The sequence below is a fragment of the Orycteropus afer genome, unplaced genomic scaffold (assembly GCF_000298275.1).
Source record: "Orycteropus afer afer isolate SDZICR_OR568_19922 unplaced genomic scaffold, OryAfe1.0 scaffold00121, whole genome shotgun sequence".
NCBI classification, from domain to species: domain Eukaryota; kingdom Metazoa; phylum Chordata; class Mammalia; order Tubulidentata; family Orycteropodidae; genus Orycteropus; species Orycteropus afer.
This window is the reverse complement of record NW_006921708.1, coordinates 8,239,145-8,258,164: the sequence shown is the minus strand read 5'-3', so window position 1 is coordinate 8,258,164 and position 19,020 is coordinate 8,239,145. Positions and strand designations below refer to the sequence as shown.

The 19,020-nt window shown below is 37.9% G+C and overlaps 1 protein-coding gene across 1 annotated transcript in view; it reads right to left on the bottom strand.

Annotated features, from left to right (window-relative positions):
• The window catches only part of ABCA13 (ATP binding cassette subfamily A member 13), an 888,443-nt gene that overhangs the window by 792,130 nt on the left and 77,293 nt on the right, over nucleotides 1–19,020 (bottom strand). Inside the window, 4 exon segments of the mRNA XM_007944147.1 lie at nucleotides 915–1,048; nucleotides 11,240–11,370; nucleotides 14,358–14,521; nucleotides 18,802–18,830. Of these exon segments, the coding sequence (XP_007942338.1) occupies nucleotides 915–1,048; nucleotides 11,240–11,370; nucleotides 14,358–14,521; nucleotides 18,802–18,830 (458 nt within the window).

The following is a 19,020-nucleotide window of genomic DNA, read 5'->3' as shown; positions in this document are numbered from 1 at the left end:
TCCTTCTTTCTAGTCTGTCTCAGTCTATAAGCTGAAATAAATATGTATGAATTATTTAGTGGAAAATGAATCTGCTCTGTAAACTCTCACCCAAATCACAATAAAAATCACAATAAATCACAACAAAAAGTTTAAAAAAAAAAAAAAAGCAAAGACAAAGTAAGCTCTCACCCTGGAGGAGGGCTTTGAAGGAGGAGTCAGTGGGCCAAAGGGAGACAGATGTGTAGTTCTTAGATCCTGTGCCATCCAAGCCAAAAGTGGTCACTCATGCACTGATGTGGAGAAAGGAATCTGTGCAGATATCAGGGATATCAGCAGGGAGCCAGATCCTGAAAGTTCATCTTCACCAACCTCCTTATTGCCCACAGTTTGGAAGTGAGACTCAAATCTGGTAAACCAAGGTGTTCTCCAGAACCTCCACCCCATAATAACAATCATCTATCTGCCTGGAATGATATGTTGTGTGGCAATCCACTCTCCAGCTGCTGTCCCATCTTACTATTCAGATGCTTACTCTTTAGATGCTTCAGATGCTGGTCTTCAGCTGCTCACCACCTCACCTGATCTGGCCTCTTCCACTCCTACTTCCAAGAGCAGTAAAGTGTCCTATTACTTCCAACCTGCCTTTGAGTCCTGGGATAAGTACACAAGGTAGACGAAAAGAGATAGCAGGGGTTGGCCATGTTCAAAGATTTCAGCTTTTAATGGAGAATTCTTCTTATCTATCCTTTAGCATGGGAGCTCTGGTAGCATAGAAGTTTGGGCAATCCTACTTCTGTAGTGATACCGCCTCGGAAACCCAAGGAGGGGTCGCTATGAGTCAGGGCTGAATTGACGGCACATAACAACAACAACAACAATCCTTTAGCATATCATTCTATATTCACTGTCAATGACAAATCAAACTTGGGTACCTCTTTTAATTTAGCTGAATAATTCAGGATTCGTTCTGAGTGAAGTTCATCAAAACCAAATACAGATTTCAGATCAGATTGGACCATCTGGGGATTCCACACCACATCCTTCAAAGATAGGTTGTATCCTGACTCTACAAAATAAAAGATATTTTACATTGTCAGTTGTTTAACATTTTGGCATGTTCAAAATAATTCTGCAGTATGGATTCATCTCAACATAAAGAAAATGAAAATCTGCACAACTGGACCAATAAGCAATATCTTAATCAATGGAGGAAAGATTGACATTGTTAAGTGTTAACCGTATTACTTGGTTCCACAATCAACACCAATGGAGGCAGCAGGCCAGACATCTGACAATGTATTGCACTGGGCAAATCTGCTGCAAAAGACCTATTCAAAGTGCTGAAGAGCAGAGGTGTCTCCTTGAACAAGCCATGGTATTTTCAATCATCTCATATACATGTGACAGCTGGACAATGAACAAGGAAGATCGATGATGTTTTTGAGTTGCGGTGTTAGCAAAGAATACTGATAGTACCATGGACTACCAAAAGAAGTAACAAATCTGTCCTGGAGAAAGTACAGCCAGAATGCTCCTTGGAAGCGAGAATAGCTGGACTTCATCTCACCTATTTTGGTCATGTTGTCAGAAGGGACCTGTTCTGGTTACCTAGTGACACTCTGACAAGAATATACCACAAATGGGATGGCATGAAGAAACAGTTTATTCTCTTACAGTTTGGAGGATTTAAGTCAAAGTGCCAGGCTCTAGGGGCTGGGTGAAAGCCCCTCAACCTTGGGCTTCAGCTCTGCCTCCTGCTCCTGGCCCACTGAAGCTGGAGGCTTTTCTTCACTCAGCTGCAGGCTGCTGAGGCTGACAAGCTCAAAGTTGACAAGTAAAAAGGCACAGTCCCAATGTTACCAAACCACACAGTAGGCCATTAATTCAAGACCACTGAAAGTCCCAAGGTCGGCAGAGCATGGCAGGCTATTGAACAATGACATGGCTACATGCAGGGTTCAAGTGTGCCATAAGCTAGAGACCATTACCAAAACTGTTTCTTATATATGGGAAGCAGACCACCTACCCAAAGCAGCTACTCAGCTGCTCACAGTAAATTCCACCATGGAGTTGATTGCCAGTCTCAACCAGGCCCAGCCAAGTTGATACTTAACTGCCACAGTACCATTTCCTGGAGAAAGGTATCATGCTTGGTAAAGTGGAGGAATGAATGAAAATGGGGAAGGCCCTCAATGAGGTGGATTGACACAGTGGCTGCAACGATGGGCTCAGGTATAGCACAGATTGTGAGGCTAGCACAGGATAAGGCAGTGTTTCATTCTGTTGTACACAAGGTGACTATGAATTAGAGCTGACTTGATGGCACCTAACAACAATAACAAAAGTAATTCAGAAAAAAAAAGTAAAATCCATCTTTAATTCTAAAAGAAAAGTAAATGAAGACCAAATACTATTCAGGTTATCAAATAGGAAAAGAGAGTAGAAGCTAATGCTTGATACTATTGAGATGATGCATGTGCCATAGCATAAATGATTGCAAAGTTTCTAAAGCATAATATTAGAATATATTTCAGAAGACTTGCAAAATTAAGTCATTGAACCAAGTAACTGCACATCTGCAAATCTATCTCATGGAACTTAATCAGATACACGAACAAAAACTAGAATTTGTTGTTGTTAGATCCCATTGAGTCAGTTCTGAATCATAGTGACCCTATGTACAACCTGACCAACCTCAAAATTGTTGCTATGCTCATTATTCTACCCACTCTGTCAATCCACTCACTGATGGTCTTCCTCTTTCACTGACCCTCTACTTAAATGAGCATGATGTCATTCTGCAGGGACAGTACCTCCTCACATATGTCCAAAGTACCAAGGTGAAGTCTAGCCATTCTTACTTCTAAGCAGCAGTATGGCTGTTCTTCCTCAAAGACAGATTTGTACATTCTTCATGTAGTCCATGGTATATTTAATGTTCTTTGAAAACACTATAATTCAAATGCATTAACTCTTCTTTCATCTTCTTTTTTGATTGTCGAGTTTTTCTATGCATGTGAGGTGACTGAAAATACTATGGCTTGGGTCAGGCACACCTTAGTCCTCAAAGTACATTTTTTGCTTTTTGATTAACACTTTAAAGGGGTCTTTTGCAGCACATTTGCCCAATGCAATACATCATTTGATTTCCTGACTGCTGCTTCCATGGACATTGATTGTGGATCCAAATAACATGAAATCCTTGACAACATCAATATTTTCTCCATTAATCATGACGTTGCTTATTGGTCTACTTGTTAGAATTTTTGTTTTATTTATGTTGATGTGTGACCTACACTGAAGGCTGGAGTTTTTGATCTTTATCAGCAAGTGTTTCAAGTCTTCTTCACTTTCAGAAAACAGGCTGTGTCACAGTGTCATCTGCATATTGTAGGTTGTTTTTGAGTCTTCCTCCAATCCTGATGCCACATTCTTCTTCATATAGTCCAAATTCTCAGATTACATGTTCAGAATGTAATTGAATAAGCATGATGCAAGGATAAATCCCTGACACACACATTTCCTGATTGCAAGACACACAGTATCTGCTTGCTCTGTTTGAACAACTGCCTCTTGGTCTATATACAGGTTCTGCATGAGCATAATTAAGTGTTCTGGAATTCCCATTCTTTCCAATGTTATCCATAATTTATTGTTATCCATACAGTTGAACGTCTTTGCATAGTCAATAAAACACAAGTAAACTTTTTTTTTTCTGGTATTCTTTGCTTTCTGCCAATATCCATATGACAACTGCAATGGTATCCCTTGTTCTGCATCTTCTTCTGAATCTCGCTTGAACTTCTGCCTGTTCCCTGTAGATATACTGCTGCAACTGTATCTGGATGATCATCAGCAAATTTTTACTTGTGTGTGATATTAATAATATTGTTTGATGATTTCTGCATTCTGTTGGATCACTTTCATTGGAATGGCCACAAATATGGGTTTCTTCCAGTCAGTTGCCTAGGCAGCTGTTTTCCAAATGTCTTAGCATAAATGAGTGAGTACTTTCAGCACTGCATCCATTTGTTGAAACTTTTCAGTTGGTATTGCATCAATTCCTAGAGTCTTTTAGTTCCTGACAATGCCTTCAGTGCAGCTTGGAATTCTTCCTTTAATACCATAAGTTCTTGATCATATTTTACCTCCTGAAACAGTTGAATATCAACCAATTCTTTTTGGTATAGTGACTCCCTGTAATCCTTCCATCTTTTGTTGATGCTTTCTACATCATTCAATTTTTGGACCATGGAATCCTTCAATATCACACATGATACTTGAATTTTTCCTTTAGTTCTTTCAGCTTGAGAAATGCTAAGTATATTCTACACTTTTGGTTTTCTAACTCCAAGTCTTTGCACAAAAACCAAAACCAAATTTTGTACAAAGACTTGGAGTTAGAAAACCAAAAAGAGAAGAATCTGAATACCATTATAATACTTTACTTTGTCTTCTTGAACCATCTTTTGAAATCTTCTGTTAGGGTCTTTTACTTCATTTCTTTTATTCAATTTAGCTACTCTATGTTTAATAGCAAGTTTCTGAGTCTATTCTACCATACATTTTGGTCTTTTCTTTCCTGTCTTTTTAATGACCTTGTTTACTTAATGTATGATACACTTTGACAGCACCCCACAACTTGTCTGGTCTTTGATCATTAGTGTTCAGTGCATCAAATCTATTATTGAGATGGTCTCTAAATTCAGGTGGGATATACTCATAGTTGCACTTTGGCTCTTGTGGACTTGTATAATTTTTCTAGCTTCAACTTGAACTTGCATATGAGCAATTTATGAGCCATTCCACAGTTGTCCTCTGGCTTTGTTCTGACTGGTGATATTTAGCTTCTCCATCTTCTCTTTCCAGAGATTTGATTCCTGTGTATTCCATTTGGTGAGGTGTATGCATATAGTCACCATTTATGTTGTTTAAATAAAAAGGGTATTTCCAATATAAAGGTAGTTGGTTTTGGAAAATTGTATCATGCAAACTCTGGTGTCATTTTTATCACCAAAGCCATATTTTCCAACTGCTGATCCTTCTTTTTTTTCAACTTTTGCATTCAAATCATCAATAATTATCTATGAAAGTGATTGCATGTTTGATCATTTTCAGACTGCAGAAGTTGGCAAAAAAAAAAAAAAATCTTCCATTTCTTCATCTTTGGCATTACTGGTTGGTGCATAAATTAGAATAATAGTCACATTAACTTACCTTCCTTGCCAGCATATGGATGTCATCCAATCACAGATAGTGTTGCACATCAGGATAGATCTTAAAATGCTCTTTTTATTAGTAAATGTGATGTTATTCCTCTTCAATCTGTTTCCAGCATAGTAGACTATATGATTGTCCAATTCAAAATGTCAATACTTATCAATTCCAGCTCACTAATGCATATATCAATCTTTATATTTTCTTCTCCATTTTTGACAATTTCCAGTTTTCCTAGATTTATACTTTTAAATGCCATATTCTAGTTATTAATGGATGTTTTCAGCTATTTCTTTTCATTTTGATTCATGCCACATCAGTAAGTGAAGTTTCTGAAAGCTCTGTTCCAACTACATCATTAAAGTTAACTCTATTTTGAGGAGGCAGCTCTTCCCCAATCATATTTTGATTGCCTTCCAGTCTGAGGAACTCATCTCTGGCACTATATTAAATGGTGTTTGGTTGCTATTTAAAAGGTTTTCATTGACCAATATTTTTTTAGTAGATTTCCAGGTCCTTTTTCCTAGTCTGTCTTAGTTTGGAAGATGCACTGAAACCTGATCACCACAGGTGACCCTGCTTGTATTTGAAATACTGGTGGCATAGCTTCTAGAATCACTGTGACACACAAACCACCACATTATGACAAACTGACAAATGAGTGGAGGAAATATTAATATACAATGATGTTATTATATTGATTTAAAATTGATTAAAATACTAGAAACCAGCTAAGCATGTAGTAGGAGGGAAAAAGAAAAATAATATGGTATATTTATAACAAAATAATTGTTGTTGTTATGTGCCTTCAAATTGGACCCTTCCTTGGGTTTTCAAGGCAGTATCACTATGGAAGTAGATTGCCCCATCTTCCTTGGAGGAACAAAATAATATAAAGTCTTTAAAACCACATTTCCAAAGATAATTTACCTCATAAGAAAATGTTCCCCTAAGAGAAGGAATCACAAAACTAACCAATTAACCCAGTAACACCATTTAAAAATGGCATAGCTAAAATAAAAGTTCAAGACCCAAATGTTTGACAAAATTTCTACAGAATACAATCTAGCAATTGAAACAAATCCCAAAATGAACCCTCATTTGAAACCGAGCGACTAGATATTTTCAGGTTTGATTCACACCATCTCCTGAATGCCTATACTTGCCCAGCACCGTAAAACCATTTTCATATGCATGGTCTCATGTATCCTTAAATTAATCCTCTAAAATCTGTAGAAAAGGTATAATCATGCCATTTACAAATATGAACCAAATTGAAGAGGGCTTCAGGAATTTACCAAAGATGGGATGGAAACAAGACTCCTCCTCATTTCCAGTCTCTTTCTCTTTTCATGGCATAACAAAAGTTTGATTCTAGCATTTGATCTATCATTTATTATATGTTGATGTACCAGGCCCTAAGATACATTTCTTATGTGAGGCCCTAGTTAGTTCTTTAGCAACACTGTAAGTCAGGTACTGCTGGTATTCCTTTTCAGAAAGAAGGAAACTGACATTTTTAGTCACTTAAGGTAATATTCTGAATTTACAGTCACTTAACGTCACATTCAATTGAATGTAAATAAGTAAAAAATCTTCACAACTAAACCAATAAACATCACATAATAAATGGAGAAGAAATTGAAGTTGTCAATTGTTTCATCCTACTTGAATCAACAATCAATATCCAAGGAAGCAGCAGTCAAAATATCAATTAATGTATTGAATTGAGAAAATCTGCTGGGAGTGGGGGGGACAACTCTAAAGTTTTAAGGAATGAATATGTTATTTTGATAAATAGGGTGTGCTTGAATTAAATATGGCCTTTTCAAACGCCTCATAAGCATATGAAAGTTGGATAATGTAAAGAAAGAAGAATCGATGTGTTTGAACTGTGGTGTTGGCAAAGAATATTTAATATACTGTGGACTGCCAGAAGAACAAAATAATCAGTCTGAGAAGAAATACAATGAGAATGTTCCTTAGAAGGGATCATGTTGAGAGTTCCACTAGCTTACTTTGAACACATCATCAGGAAAGACCACTTGCTAGGAAATAACATCATGTTTGCTTAAGTAGGGACACAACGAAAATGAGGGAAGCCCTCAGTGAGATGGATTGACGCAACAGGCACAACACTGGACTCAAACATAACAATGATTATGAAGATAGCACAGGACTGATGACATTTCACTCTATTATACATAAGGTTGCCATGAGTTGGAACAGACTCAATAGCAACTAACAATAACAAGGTCATATTTATAGATTAAGCCATAACTCAAACTCAGGTAATCTAATTCCCAAACCTAACTTTTGAGCACTACTCTGTCCTACTCTCAGAATGTGCTGGAATTATCCATTGCTAATCAGATTGCCAGAAAGAAGTTAAAAAAAAGAAAAGGAGAGAGAGAGAGCATAACATCAAGTGTACGGATAAGTATAAAGTAATCATTAATATATGAAAGACATCTTATATTCTGAAATTCACTGTTTAATAACAGTGTCAAAATACGCTGGATTAACAATTTCAATGAATAACATGACTTAGCCCAAAGCCACTAGCATGACCCATTCCTTTCCCATGAGACTGTAATCTGTTCATTTGGCAAAAGAATTTTTTCTTGGAAATGAGAAATAAGTGCAGGAAATTTTTAGTTGCCCCTAGAACTATGTTTTTTAATAGAATTCCTTAGCTCTGATTCACTGGCAAGTTGGTAGGAAATAACCTATATTAAATTACATTCTTAGTTGTAATTACATTTCCAATTATAAGGTAAGTCCATTTTAATCTGGCATATGTACAAAAACTTAGGGTTCCAAATAAGTTCATATTAACTGAGGTCACTAAACAGATTGCAGTGAGCTTTGTGTGCATGTGTGTGTGTGTTTCCACACCACTTCTGGATTTTGTTTAAAATTTCTGAGAAATTAACTCAAAGTAAAAAACAACTTAAACATTAATGACCTATCTGCTGGCTTCTCTCTTACAAAGTACATAGACAAATGCTTCCTATCTATGGGGATCTTCTCCAAGGAGGAACAGAAAGAAACTGGGGCTGAGTGGGAGGTGAATTGGGGATGGTATCTTGCTAGGTTATTCCTTGAACCGAAAACAAACTCACTGCTGTGGAGTCGGATCCAACTCATAATGACCCCACCTTGGGTTTCTGAGGAAGTATTACTACAGCAGTAGATTGCCCAGTCTTCCTTCTGAGGAGCGGTTGGTGGGTTTGAACTGCCAAACTTCTGATTAGCAGTCAAATGCCTTAGGACTATGCTACCGGAGCTCCTTAGAGAAGAAAAAATCTGAGTCTAAGAATATTAGATCCTAGGGCTCAGAGGGCTGCTGTTCACTTGGGGGTGCCTCTATTTTAAGGCTAGAGCCAGAGGTAGCCAGGCCCAGGCTGGAGGGGGCTCCTTTTCCCTTGGGGGCAGCTCTATTTTAAGGACAGCTCGAGATAGGCAGGACCAGGGCTCAGGGGCTGCTTTTCTGTTGGGGGAGACTCTATTTTAAGACCAGGGCCCAAGGTAGGTGGGCCCAGGGCTTGGGTCTGCTTTTTGCTTGGGGGTGGCTCTATTTTAAGGCCGTGCCCCAAAGTAGAAGGGACTGGGGCTTGGGGGCTGCTTTCATTTGGGGAAGCTCTATTTTAAGGCCAGGACCCAATGTAGGCTGGTGCAAAGAGGTTGGGAACGAGATGAATTTGTCTGTCAGTTTGTCATCCTGTGGGTGGCTTTCGTGCTGCTGTTAGGCTGGAGTTTTTGCCACTGGTGTTGCAAAATGCTAGCAGGATTACTCATGATGGGCAGGTTTCAGTGGAGCTTCTGGGCTAAGACAGACTTGGAAGAAGGAAGTTCCAATCCACTTCTCAAACAATTGGCTAGTGAAAACCTTATGAATAGCAGTGAAACAGTGTCTGATATACACAATTCACTGCCATCGAGTTGGATCTGACTCCTAGTGTCCCCTTCTTGGGTTTCCAAGGTGGTATCATTATGGAAGCAGATTGCCTCATATTACTGGAAAACTTTATGAATTTGAGACTGGCACAGGACCAGGCAATGTTTGGTTCTGCTGCGCATAGGGTCACTATCTGTCAGAGATGACTCAATGGCACCTAACAACAACAACCACAAGAACTTTAGGGCTGGAATGGTCCAAAGACATTTCTGTAGGTAACCCTTTCATTATACGGGTTAAGAAACTGAAACCTGGAAAGTAAGTAAGAGATCCCATAATAAAGTAAGTAAGTAATCAAGTAAATAAGGATTTGATCCTGGGGCTACTGACCTCCAGGCTTGCCTGCCTCCAATCCATTCTTCACACCTGCCCAGGAATATCTTTTTAAAGCACAGATCTAATTCTATCCTCTTACAGTCTTTGTGATCTGGCCTGGTCTCCCTTTCCAGGCTATCTCCTGCCATCATGCACTGTACTCCAACCACATGGAAAGTCAAACACTCAGTACTCTCTTCACCTCTTGGTACTTACACATAGATGTTTTTGACCTGGCCTCCTTGATGAACTCTAACTGATCCTTAAAACTCTCCCTTGAAGTTTTTCCTGAGAAAGATACCAGATCCCTACTTCATGGCCTTTGCTTTTTCTTTATTGATACATTTCTCCCCTAACTAAACATGAGCTCCCTGAAAGCAAGTATCACGTATTATTCAGCTTTTCATTCCCACTATCTGGGACAGTGTTTGGTATGTAGAAAGTGCTCAGCAAGTTTACTGAATGAGAGAATGCACAAATGGGTGGATCAATAATGGGATGGATGAATGAATTCTAATGTTAACTATTATGGAATTTCCCTCAGAGAAGAGATGGAGAAAAGGAAAGAGAGAAAGAGGAAGTTAAAAGTAAAATGTTCCAGGACAGTTGATAATTCAGGAAATAATATCCTGAGTCAAGAAAAGAGCTAGATAATTCTTTTACCTCCCTGTAGAAGAGTTTTGTGTTCAGTTAGTGGACTATTAAAGTCCACATCAACCTGCCTCTTCTCACTAGCTTTACTGTCTTTTAAATATTTCCTCCTAATATGGCCTAATAGGAATTCAGGAGATAGTAACACCTAAAATCACAGAACCAGTGATAGATCTAACCTTAGAGAATGTCAAGTAAAAGAATGTTAAAACCAGTTATTTTTTTAAATTAAAACCACCATTCTTTTTTTTTACCAACAACGACTGCAGAATTTTAACAATGTTAGAAAATTAGCCAAAGTCTATTTTAAATTAAAATTTTCAGTCTAGTCTGATCTCTTAACACAAATAATTTATTCTTCTTTGTATTTGATTTTTTCCACATTTTTTTTTAATTGACAAAATTCAATTGAGTACAATTATTTTGTGGTACAGGTCTATCTATACCACAAGAAAAGAATGGAATTCTTTAAGGGTCAATAACATTTCTCTCAATTGAGGTTCAAAGTTAGTGTTCACTGTCATCAGATTCATTGCAAATTTTTATCTATAAAAGCCATTCTTAGCTCATGAGTCTTATAAAAGCTGCTGGTATAGTTTGCTAACCATAGATATATGTTTAACTCTTCATCTCCACTACATTTGGAGATCTGAGGCCTGTCATGGCTCATATTCATCTTTTAATTATCTGACAACACATTACCTGGCACACTGTAATTGTTTAGTAACTCCGGTTTGTTTGTTTGTTTGTAATTGTGGTATAAATATATGCAACACAACTGTCACTACCAAACCAAAAACCAAACTCATCACCATAGAGTAAGAACCAACTCATAGTGACCCCTCCTCAGGTTTCTGAGGTGATATCACTTGAGAAGTGGATTGCTCAATCTTCCTTCCAAGGAGTGGCTGGCAGGTTTGAACTGCCAGCCTTCTGGTGTGCAGTCAAATGCGTTAGGCACTATGCCACCAGAGCTCCACAAGAGCTATCACCACAACATTTGATATTTTAATCAGTTCATTACTTTAACAGCATTTTAGCTCTATGCTGATTGTAAAAACATTTAAATAGTGGAGCATTTAAAATCTGGCAATAGATACAAAGTATCATTACCAGTGACTGTTACCCCATGTTCCTGCAGAAATGTCAGTGTGGAAATGGTCACATTCAGTATAGACACAGAAACATTGGAGAACATATGGTTGAGTGGCAGCCAATCTAAATCTTCTAGGGATGTTAAGGAACTAGAAACAAAACAAAAGCAGTATGAGTTAGTGGTTAGCATGACAGTTTATCATCAATTCCAGATTCATTTACATCTTACCTAGTGGGCTCCCAGTGAGATATAGCTGGATCATTTACTTATCATGGCTTTAAATGAGATCTGAACACTCTAGACAAAGGACTAAACATGGGTTAGAGCATTCCCTTGAGAAGTGTTAGAACTTTGACCAGATTTCCCTCTGCCTTTGACAGAAGACTCCAGTGTAGTTGGCTTTCCCATAGACCTTTCTTAAACTCAGACAAGCAGACTTTGAGGCCAGCCAAGGTGTGAAGCATTGTCATCTTAGAAAACAAATGAGCAGTCCACCTTGCTGCTTCAAAATTCTGATAAGCAAGATAATACTTAGAGGAAAATGTCTTGAAATACTACATACACCAATCACACCACTCTCTCTTAAGCCATGGATCCAAATATGAATGGGTTAAATTAGTAGTTTCTAGGCTACATTTCATAGAGCAAGAGGCTTCAGGGCATCCAGATGTATGTGTTTTTAACTATTTTTTAAAAAATCATGTATGCATTTTATAAATAATTTTGCTTAAAATTGTAAACAGAAAACCCTCACTGCCATAAACTTGGTTCTGAATTATAGTGACTCCCATTGGGTTTCCAAAGCTGCAAGTCTTTACAGAGCGGACCACCTCATTGTTCTTCCATGGAGCAGCTCTGGGGTTTGAACCACTAACCTTTTGGTTAGCAGCCAAATGTCTTAACCACTACATGACTAGTACTCTTAAAAACTGTAAACTAAAAAATACACTTAAGTTAGTGTATGCCTCAATAAGTTATACTTCCAAATAGTTTTCCTATATCTTCTTGTTAGATAAATTATCTCATGCCTTCTTTGTGTAACTGAAAAATATCCCATGAGTACAAGATACGCCATTGCAAACGGGTGCCCCTTACAAATACTAATCCCTATGAATGCAGATTACCTTGATGTCCTGTTCATAACATTGATGCTAATGTGATACATGACAGTTATCACAATATCTTCTAATTTCAAACTGTTTCTCTCTCAAAATAGCCTGTTCTGGTTACCTGGTGCCACTCTAATAGGAAATATACCACAAATGGGATGGCCTTTACAAACAGGAGTTTATTCTCTCACAATTTGGAGGCTTTAAGTCCAAGTTCAAAGTACCAGGCTCTAGGGCCTGGGTGAAATCCCCTCAACATTGGGGTCCAGCTCTGCCTCCTGCTCCTGGCCCATTGGAGCTAGAGGTATTTCTTCACTCAGACAGCCGTTGTCAGCTGAGTCTGAGAAACCCCAAGGTTGACAAGTAAAAAGGTACAGTCCTGATGTTTCCAGTCCACACATCAGGCCATTAACTTAAGTCCATTGTAAGTCCCAAGGTCAGCAGAACATAGCAGGCTACTGAGCAACGACACAGCTACATGCAGGGTCCAAGCACACCATATGCTGGAGACCATTCCCAAGTCTTCTCCTTAAATACAGGAAGCAGACCACATACCCAAAGGCAGCTACCCAGCTGCTTGTGGTAGATCCCACCATGGAGCTGATTTCCAGTATCCTCATAGGGATTAACTACCACCAGCTGCCCAGCCACTCAACCAGGCCCAGCCAAGTTAACACAAAAACATAACCAGCACGTAGCTCAATTGATCTCATTTCCCACCCTAATATCTCCAGGACTTAAGGCAAGAATACAAATGGAGGCATGCAGGTTATGTTCAAAGATCTAAGATATAACTCAAGCTAGTAAACTGTCAATATATCATTCCATTTGCCTACACTGACAAATATATGTTTAGAACAACTTGAAGACCAGGTTCAAATTTAGAAATTGTTATGGTTCAGAGACCACCTATCCCAACCTTCCTCCCACTCTATTCCGTCACTCCTAACTATCTATTGTATTCTTGCCTTAAGCTTTCAACTCAGCCCTGTACTTCAGAGATCTCATGTACATACATATTGGCATCCTAGCCTGCACAGCCAAGCACCAATACTATCCTCTGCCTCTACCTTCTGCCAATAGCTGCACCTGCTGCTGGACCATCCCTCAGTCCTAGCTATGCACATACTAGAGATAAGGTCTATCAGAGATGAGGCCTGCACAGACTCTGGAAGTGGACTGAAGGTCACTGGAGCCGGGAATTCCAGGGTAAGGAAGTTAGGGGAGACATGAGCTCTGTGGACACATCTTCTTGGCCCCATGGACGCCCTGATCAATGAGTAAAGAGCCTCTCTTGACCTAGCATAAGGGCAGAGCTGATTAGTCACAGTGGTTGTAGATATAGCAAAACAAAACATTAAACAGTAATAGATATAAATCTGAAAACAGTATCAATGTTTACTAATAAAATGGAATGAGTCTACACAGCAATATTTGATTTTGTGGAGGGGAAGACCTTGCTGCTGAAAATATGTGAAAGCCCCCTTAGGAAGGCATTCTAATAAAGGTGGCCTCCATGTGACATCTATCATTTGAAGCCACTGTTTAACTTGGTGTTTTGTAAAACTGAAACTTCTGGCTGATATTTTGAGCAACTGAAACATAGTTTACTAAGATAATAGTTAAAATTATTATATCCATATCATAACTCTAATTGTGAAAAACTTAGAAACAATCTAAAGTCCAACATGAGAATTATTAATTAATGATGATAGATGGCATTTTACCATGATAGAATATTATGCAGTCATTAAAAAAAAGTCCTTTGAAGACTTTAGGAAACTTCAACGATGTCATGTTAAATTTTTAAATAGAAGAAAATATGCTGTGTACATTACTACACTATCTAAAATATATAGATAGATGAGGAATGATGTGATGTGTAAAAATTCCAGTCATTTCAGGGCCATCATATCATGGATGTTTTTGTTCTCTTGTCAAACATTTCCTCAGTTATGTATTTTCTCATTTTAAAAGTTAGGAGGAAAAATGCAACACATCTATAATTACTTTTCTTTTAACTTACTTTCTAACTGCCTGGAGAAATAGTACTACAGCATGTATGTGGTCTTCAATGTGAATATTTTTTGCATATAGTTGTGGCAATAAGAGTAGAAAATCCCAGACTGGAGGCTGCTGGTGGAGGCTTTCCAGTTTTGATATCATATCTTCAGTCTTATTTAGATCCACCTGTTAGGAAAAAAAATCAGAGCACAGAAGTTTCCTTCTTTAGTTTTATTAATATATTAAAGGAGAGAAAGAGGGAGCTAGGGAATGCTGCAAAGCCAAGAGACACAGAACTTACAGCGGTAGAGACCCATGCCAAACACACAAGATTTAAAATTGTTCACTTAGGTGTTTCTAAAAAATATTTTGAAAGTCTGGGCAAGGAAAGGGGAGCAGAGAAGACCTATTTTTCTAACAAGTTTTAGCAATTTCTGAGATTGTTTAACCTATGTTGTTCTTGAGATAGGTCTTGAATGAAAACATAATGATCTATTCTTTACAAATATATGGTAACAGAAAAGAGTGTAATTCAAATATTAACAAATGTGAAATACCTACAATAATGTTAATTTTCTTTATTATTACATTTGAACCAATTATAATTGATACATAGTATAAATACTTAAATACTACACTTTCTCCATACAACAAATAAAAAACTCTCCCCACCACAACCACCACCACTGCAACCACTTAGAAAGAGTCACTTTTGATAGTATAATCAATAGAATCTTAGTCTGGAGGAAGGTAAATGAAAATTTATGACAAAAACCTGTCAGAAACTACAAGGTACCTCCCAAATTTGACCCACCACTGGGGATAGGGTGGGCAATTTCCAATTTGCCAAGGACTGTGCTGTTTTACACAGTGAGTTATTTTCAGTGCTAAAATTGGGGTGGTTTAGCTGGTTGCCTCATAGTTACTGGCGCAGGTAGGCAACTCTAGATGGTTGGTCACCCTAGTAGACCAACTAAAGGAGCTAATTCCCATGTCTGAGCCTGCTTCAGAGAAAGAACAGATATGGAAAGCAAAAATACACTCAGCTTATTCTCAAAGTGGAATACTGTGACCCAGAGTCAAGGCTCTCAGGTAACTATCCATCTCACCTCTGGATGGAACTCAGGCAAAGGGGAGGTAAAGCAAGAATCCAAAGGCCCTGAAATATTCCTAATTATCCTGTTCCTTTGCTTTCCTTTGCACCTTTACAGTATAAGCTTTGAGTCATGTGAATCATGTATACGCATTGTTCAGATCCTCTGCATATTCTCTCTCTAAACCAGTCCAGTCAAGCTTTTTCCCTCATGTTTCCACTAAAGTTTCTCTTGTGAACAACACCAATGACCTGCACATTACTACCTCCAATGATCACCTCTTTATCCTTATCTGGTTTATTTGAGACAACAAATCATTTCCACCCCCTTGAAAGTAGTTTCATTTGGCTTCTACAACAGCATGCTCTCATGGTTTTCCTCCTGCTTGCCTGATACCCTCCCAGCCTCCATTGCTAATTTCTCCTTATCCCTCTGAACTCTCAACTGCCAGTATACTAGGGCTCTGTCCTCTGACTTTTTCTTTTCTTTGTCATCATTCTCTCTTTTGATGATCACAACACCAGTTTCAAGGTTTCAAATATCACCTATGCATCAACACAGTTCAAACTTATATATCCAGATGAGACTATAATCAATTCCAAACTGATACCGCCCACTGCCCCTTGACAGACAATCTTGAACATCTAATTAATATGCCCCTTGACAGTACCATTTGAACATCTAATTAATATGCCCCAAGTCAACCTTCTGATTTTCACTCCCCAACACAAAGTCATTCCAAACTTCTTTACCTCAGTAAATGGTCATTCCATACTGTTAATTGTTATTCCCAAAACACTTAGAGTCATCCTTAACTCCTCTCTTTCTCTGATTACCCTACATCATACTCGTCAATCTTATTGGTTATACTTTCCAAATGTGTTGGAACTCCACAGCTTCTCACTACCTCCATCACTGGTCCAAGTCACCATCTAGCTGCCTAGATGAGTGTATATATTTCCTATCTGGTCTCCTGGTCATACTCTTGCCCCATCAATCTGTGTTCATCATAACATCCAAAGAAGTTCTTTGAAAACATAAATCAAGTCTCATCATTCCTCTACACAGGACACTCCAATGACTAAATCACTCTGAACAAAAGCCAAACAGTATAATATCATTTTCAGAGTTGTAAACATAGAAAAATTACCTAGGAATCTTTTACCATAAACAAAACTGTTTTCATGTGACCACAGTTCTTCAGCTCATGTTATGTATACCTAAATTTTTTCTATCACAGTTCTTTTAATGATATATGCCTTTGTACTCTGCTTTTTACACTTGATATAATATTATAATCATTTACCATGTGTCATATTTATCAGGGAGCTCTGATGGCATAGTGCCTAAGGCATATGACTGCTAACCAGAAGGCTGGCAGTTCAAACCCACCAGCCCCTCCTCAGAAGGAAGAGTGGGCAGTCTACTTCTGTAGAGATATCACATATTTATCATCAAGTGACTTACTAAATTAGGCTATCAATCTTTACTTAACCTATTTTTGGATATTAAAATTATCAACAATTATAAACGAATATCTTTTATACATAGCTTTTAATTTATTTTGCATTGTGAATAAGATAAACTTTCAGAACAATTCATAGGACAAAAGCTATCATATTGCTTTTCTGAAAGTTATTGTATTAATTTTTATCACTACATACCATGTATTATTATATTAGTGGACTATAATATTTAGCTAATTTAATCATTGAAATGTTTTCCTATTTTAAATAAGTTCTTTATAAAATTCTGTATATATGTGACCACTAATATTTTCATTTTGGCCAAGTATATCAGAAAGTTCAAAGTTAAGAAGGTGTTATATCATAGTCACTTTCGTGACTCTACTTTGCTATTATAATTATCCATTTGACACACTAACAGTCCTAATTCATTCAAATTCATTGTTTCTCCCTTATTCTTTTACTTTCCTTCTAATGGTTTTACTGTATATACATTTTTGCCTGTTTGTCTGTTTTTAACTATCTAAATTCTTCTTAGAATTAGGCAGGCACAAGGACAATATGCCACTGTAGCACAATGTTGCTAAGATGCCAAACAGTGTCAACTGCTGCAAAACAAGCAAAGAAGAATTTCCAATATTGTTAGGATTCACATTTAATGAGTGGTTTCTCAACCTTGGCATACATGGGCATTTGGGCCAGATAATTCCTTTTGGTGGAGGGTTGGTTTGCACATAGTAGGATGTTTGCTAGCTGTGACACTGAAAAAATGTCTCTGGACATTATCAAAACAACTCCTTATTAATAACTAATGTCTAAAGGAAAGGCTGTGTGCCTAAAGTGAACCCAAAATTGTATGCCAAAAACACATATTTCATACAGAACTGAGATCAGTTCAGGCATGAAACCTGTCTGACAAAGCAACTCTATTTGTGTACAACACAGAGATCTCAACTTTCACTTTCTGCTACTCAATGTCTTAACTTCTGGCCTTGTTGGATAAAATTTAAACCCATACTGAGTGAATCTGAGTTTTTGAAATCTAGTTTCTACATTAAAAAAAAAAAAAAAAAAACGCTGGGTTTCCTGGTGTTGCTAATTTATAGGTCTCCTCACAGTCCCCAGTTGGCGCTCAGGTTTTTCCTCACAGATGTAATGCATTCTCTGTAGTAAAAACCCAAAGCAGTGTGAAGAAAAAAAAAAAAAAAAATTATTCTCAAGTTCATTCCAACTCACAGTGACCTATAAAATAGAGAACTGCCCCACAGGGTTTCAAAAGCTCTAAATCTTTACAGAAGCAGACTGCCTTATCTTTCTCCAGTGAAGCAGCTGGTAGTTTTGAACCATCAACCTTTTGGTTTGCAGCCCAATGCTTTAACCATAGCACCACCAGAGCTCCTTCCTAGTTTCTACATAAACCAAAATCCAAACTCACTGCCGTCAAGTTGGAGCCAACTTATAGTGACCCCTCCTTGGGTTTCCGAGGTGGTATCACTACAAAAGTACATTGCCCAACCTTCCTTCTGAGAAGTGGCTGGTGGGTTTGAATCACCAGCCTTTTGGTTAGCAGTCAAATGCCATAGGCACTATGCCCTGAGATCTCCCTAGTTTCTACACAGTTATTACTAAAAAATAGTGTTAGAACAAATGAATTAAATTTCAAAATAATATTTTTAATTTAGCTATTATATATCTACCTAAGGCACTTGACTGCTAACCAGAAGGCTAGCAGTTCAAACCCACCAGCCACTTCTCGGAAGAAAGATGGGGCAATCTACTTCCATAATGGTACTGCCTCAGAAACCCAAGGAGGGGTTGCTAGGAGTCGGGTCCAACTCAACGGCACATAGCAATAACAACACTATATCTCTGAAAACTAAATTTCAAATTTTGCTAAGGTACTCACTGTTAAAAAACTGGACCCATATGAAGAATCTGCAACAAAGCATAGTTAAGAGACATTAGTTCAAATGGCAAGCAAAAAACATTTTGCAGTCTGTTTAATTCCAAAATCAAAGAAAGTATCACAGACTCCTGACTCAAAACAAGATTATACCCTAACTTGAATGGAACTCTATCCACAAATATAGGTTTCAAACAGGATATTTCTACATATATATTTACA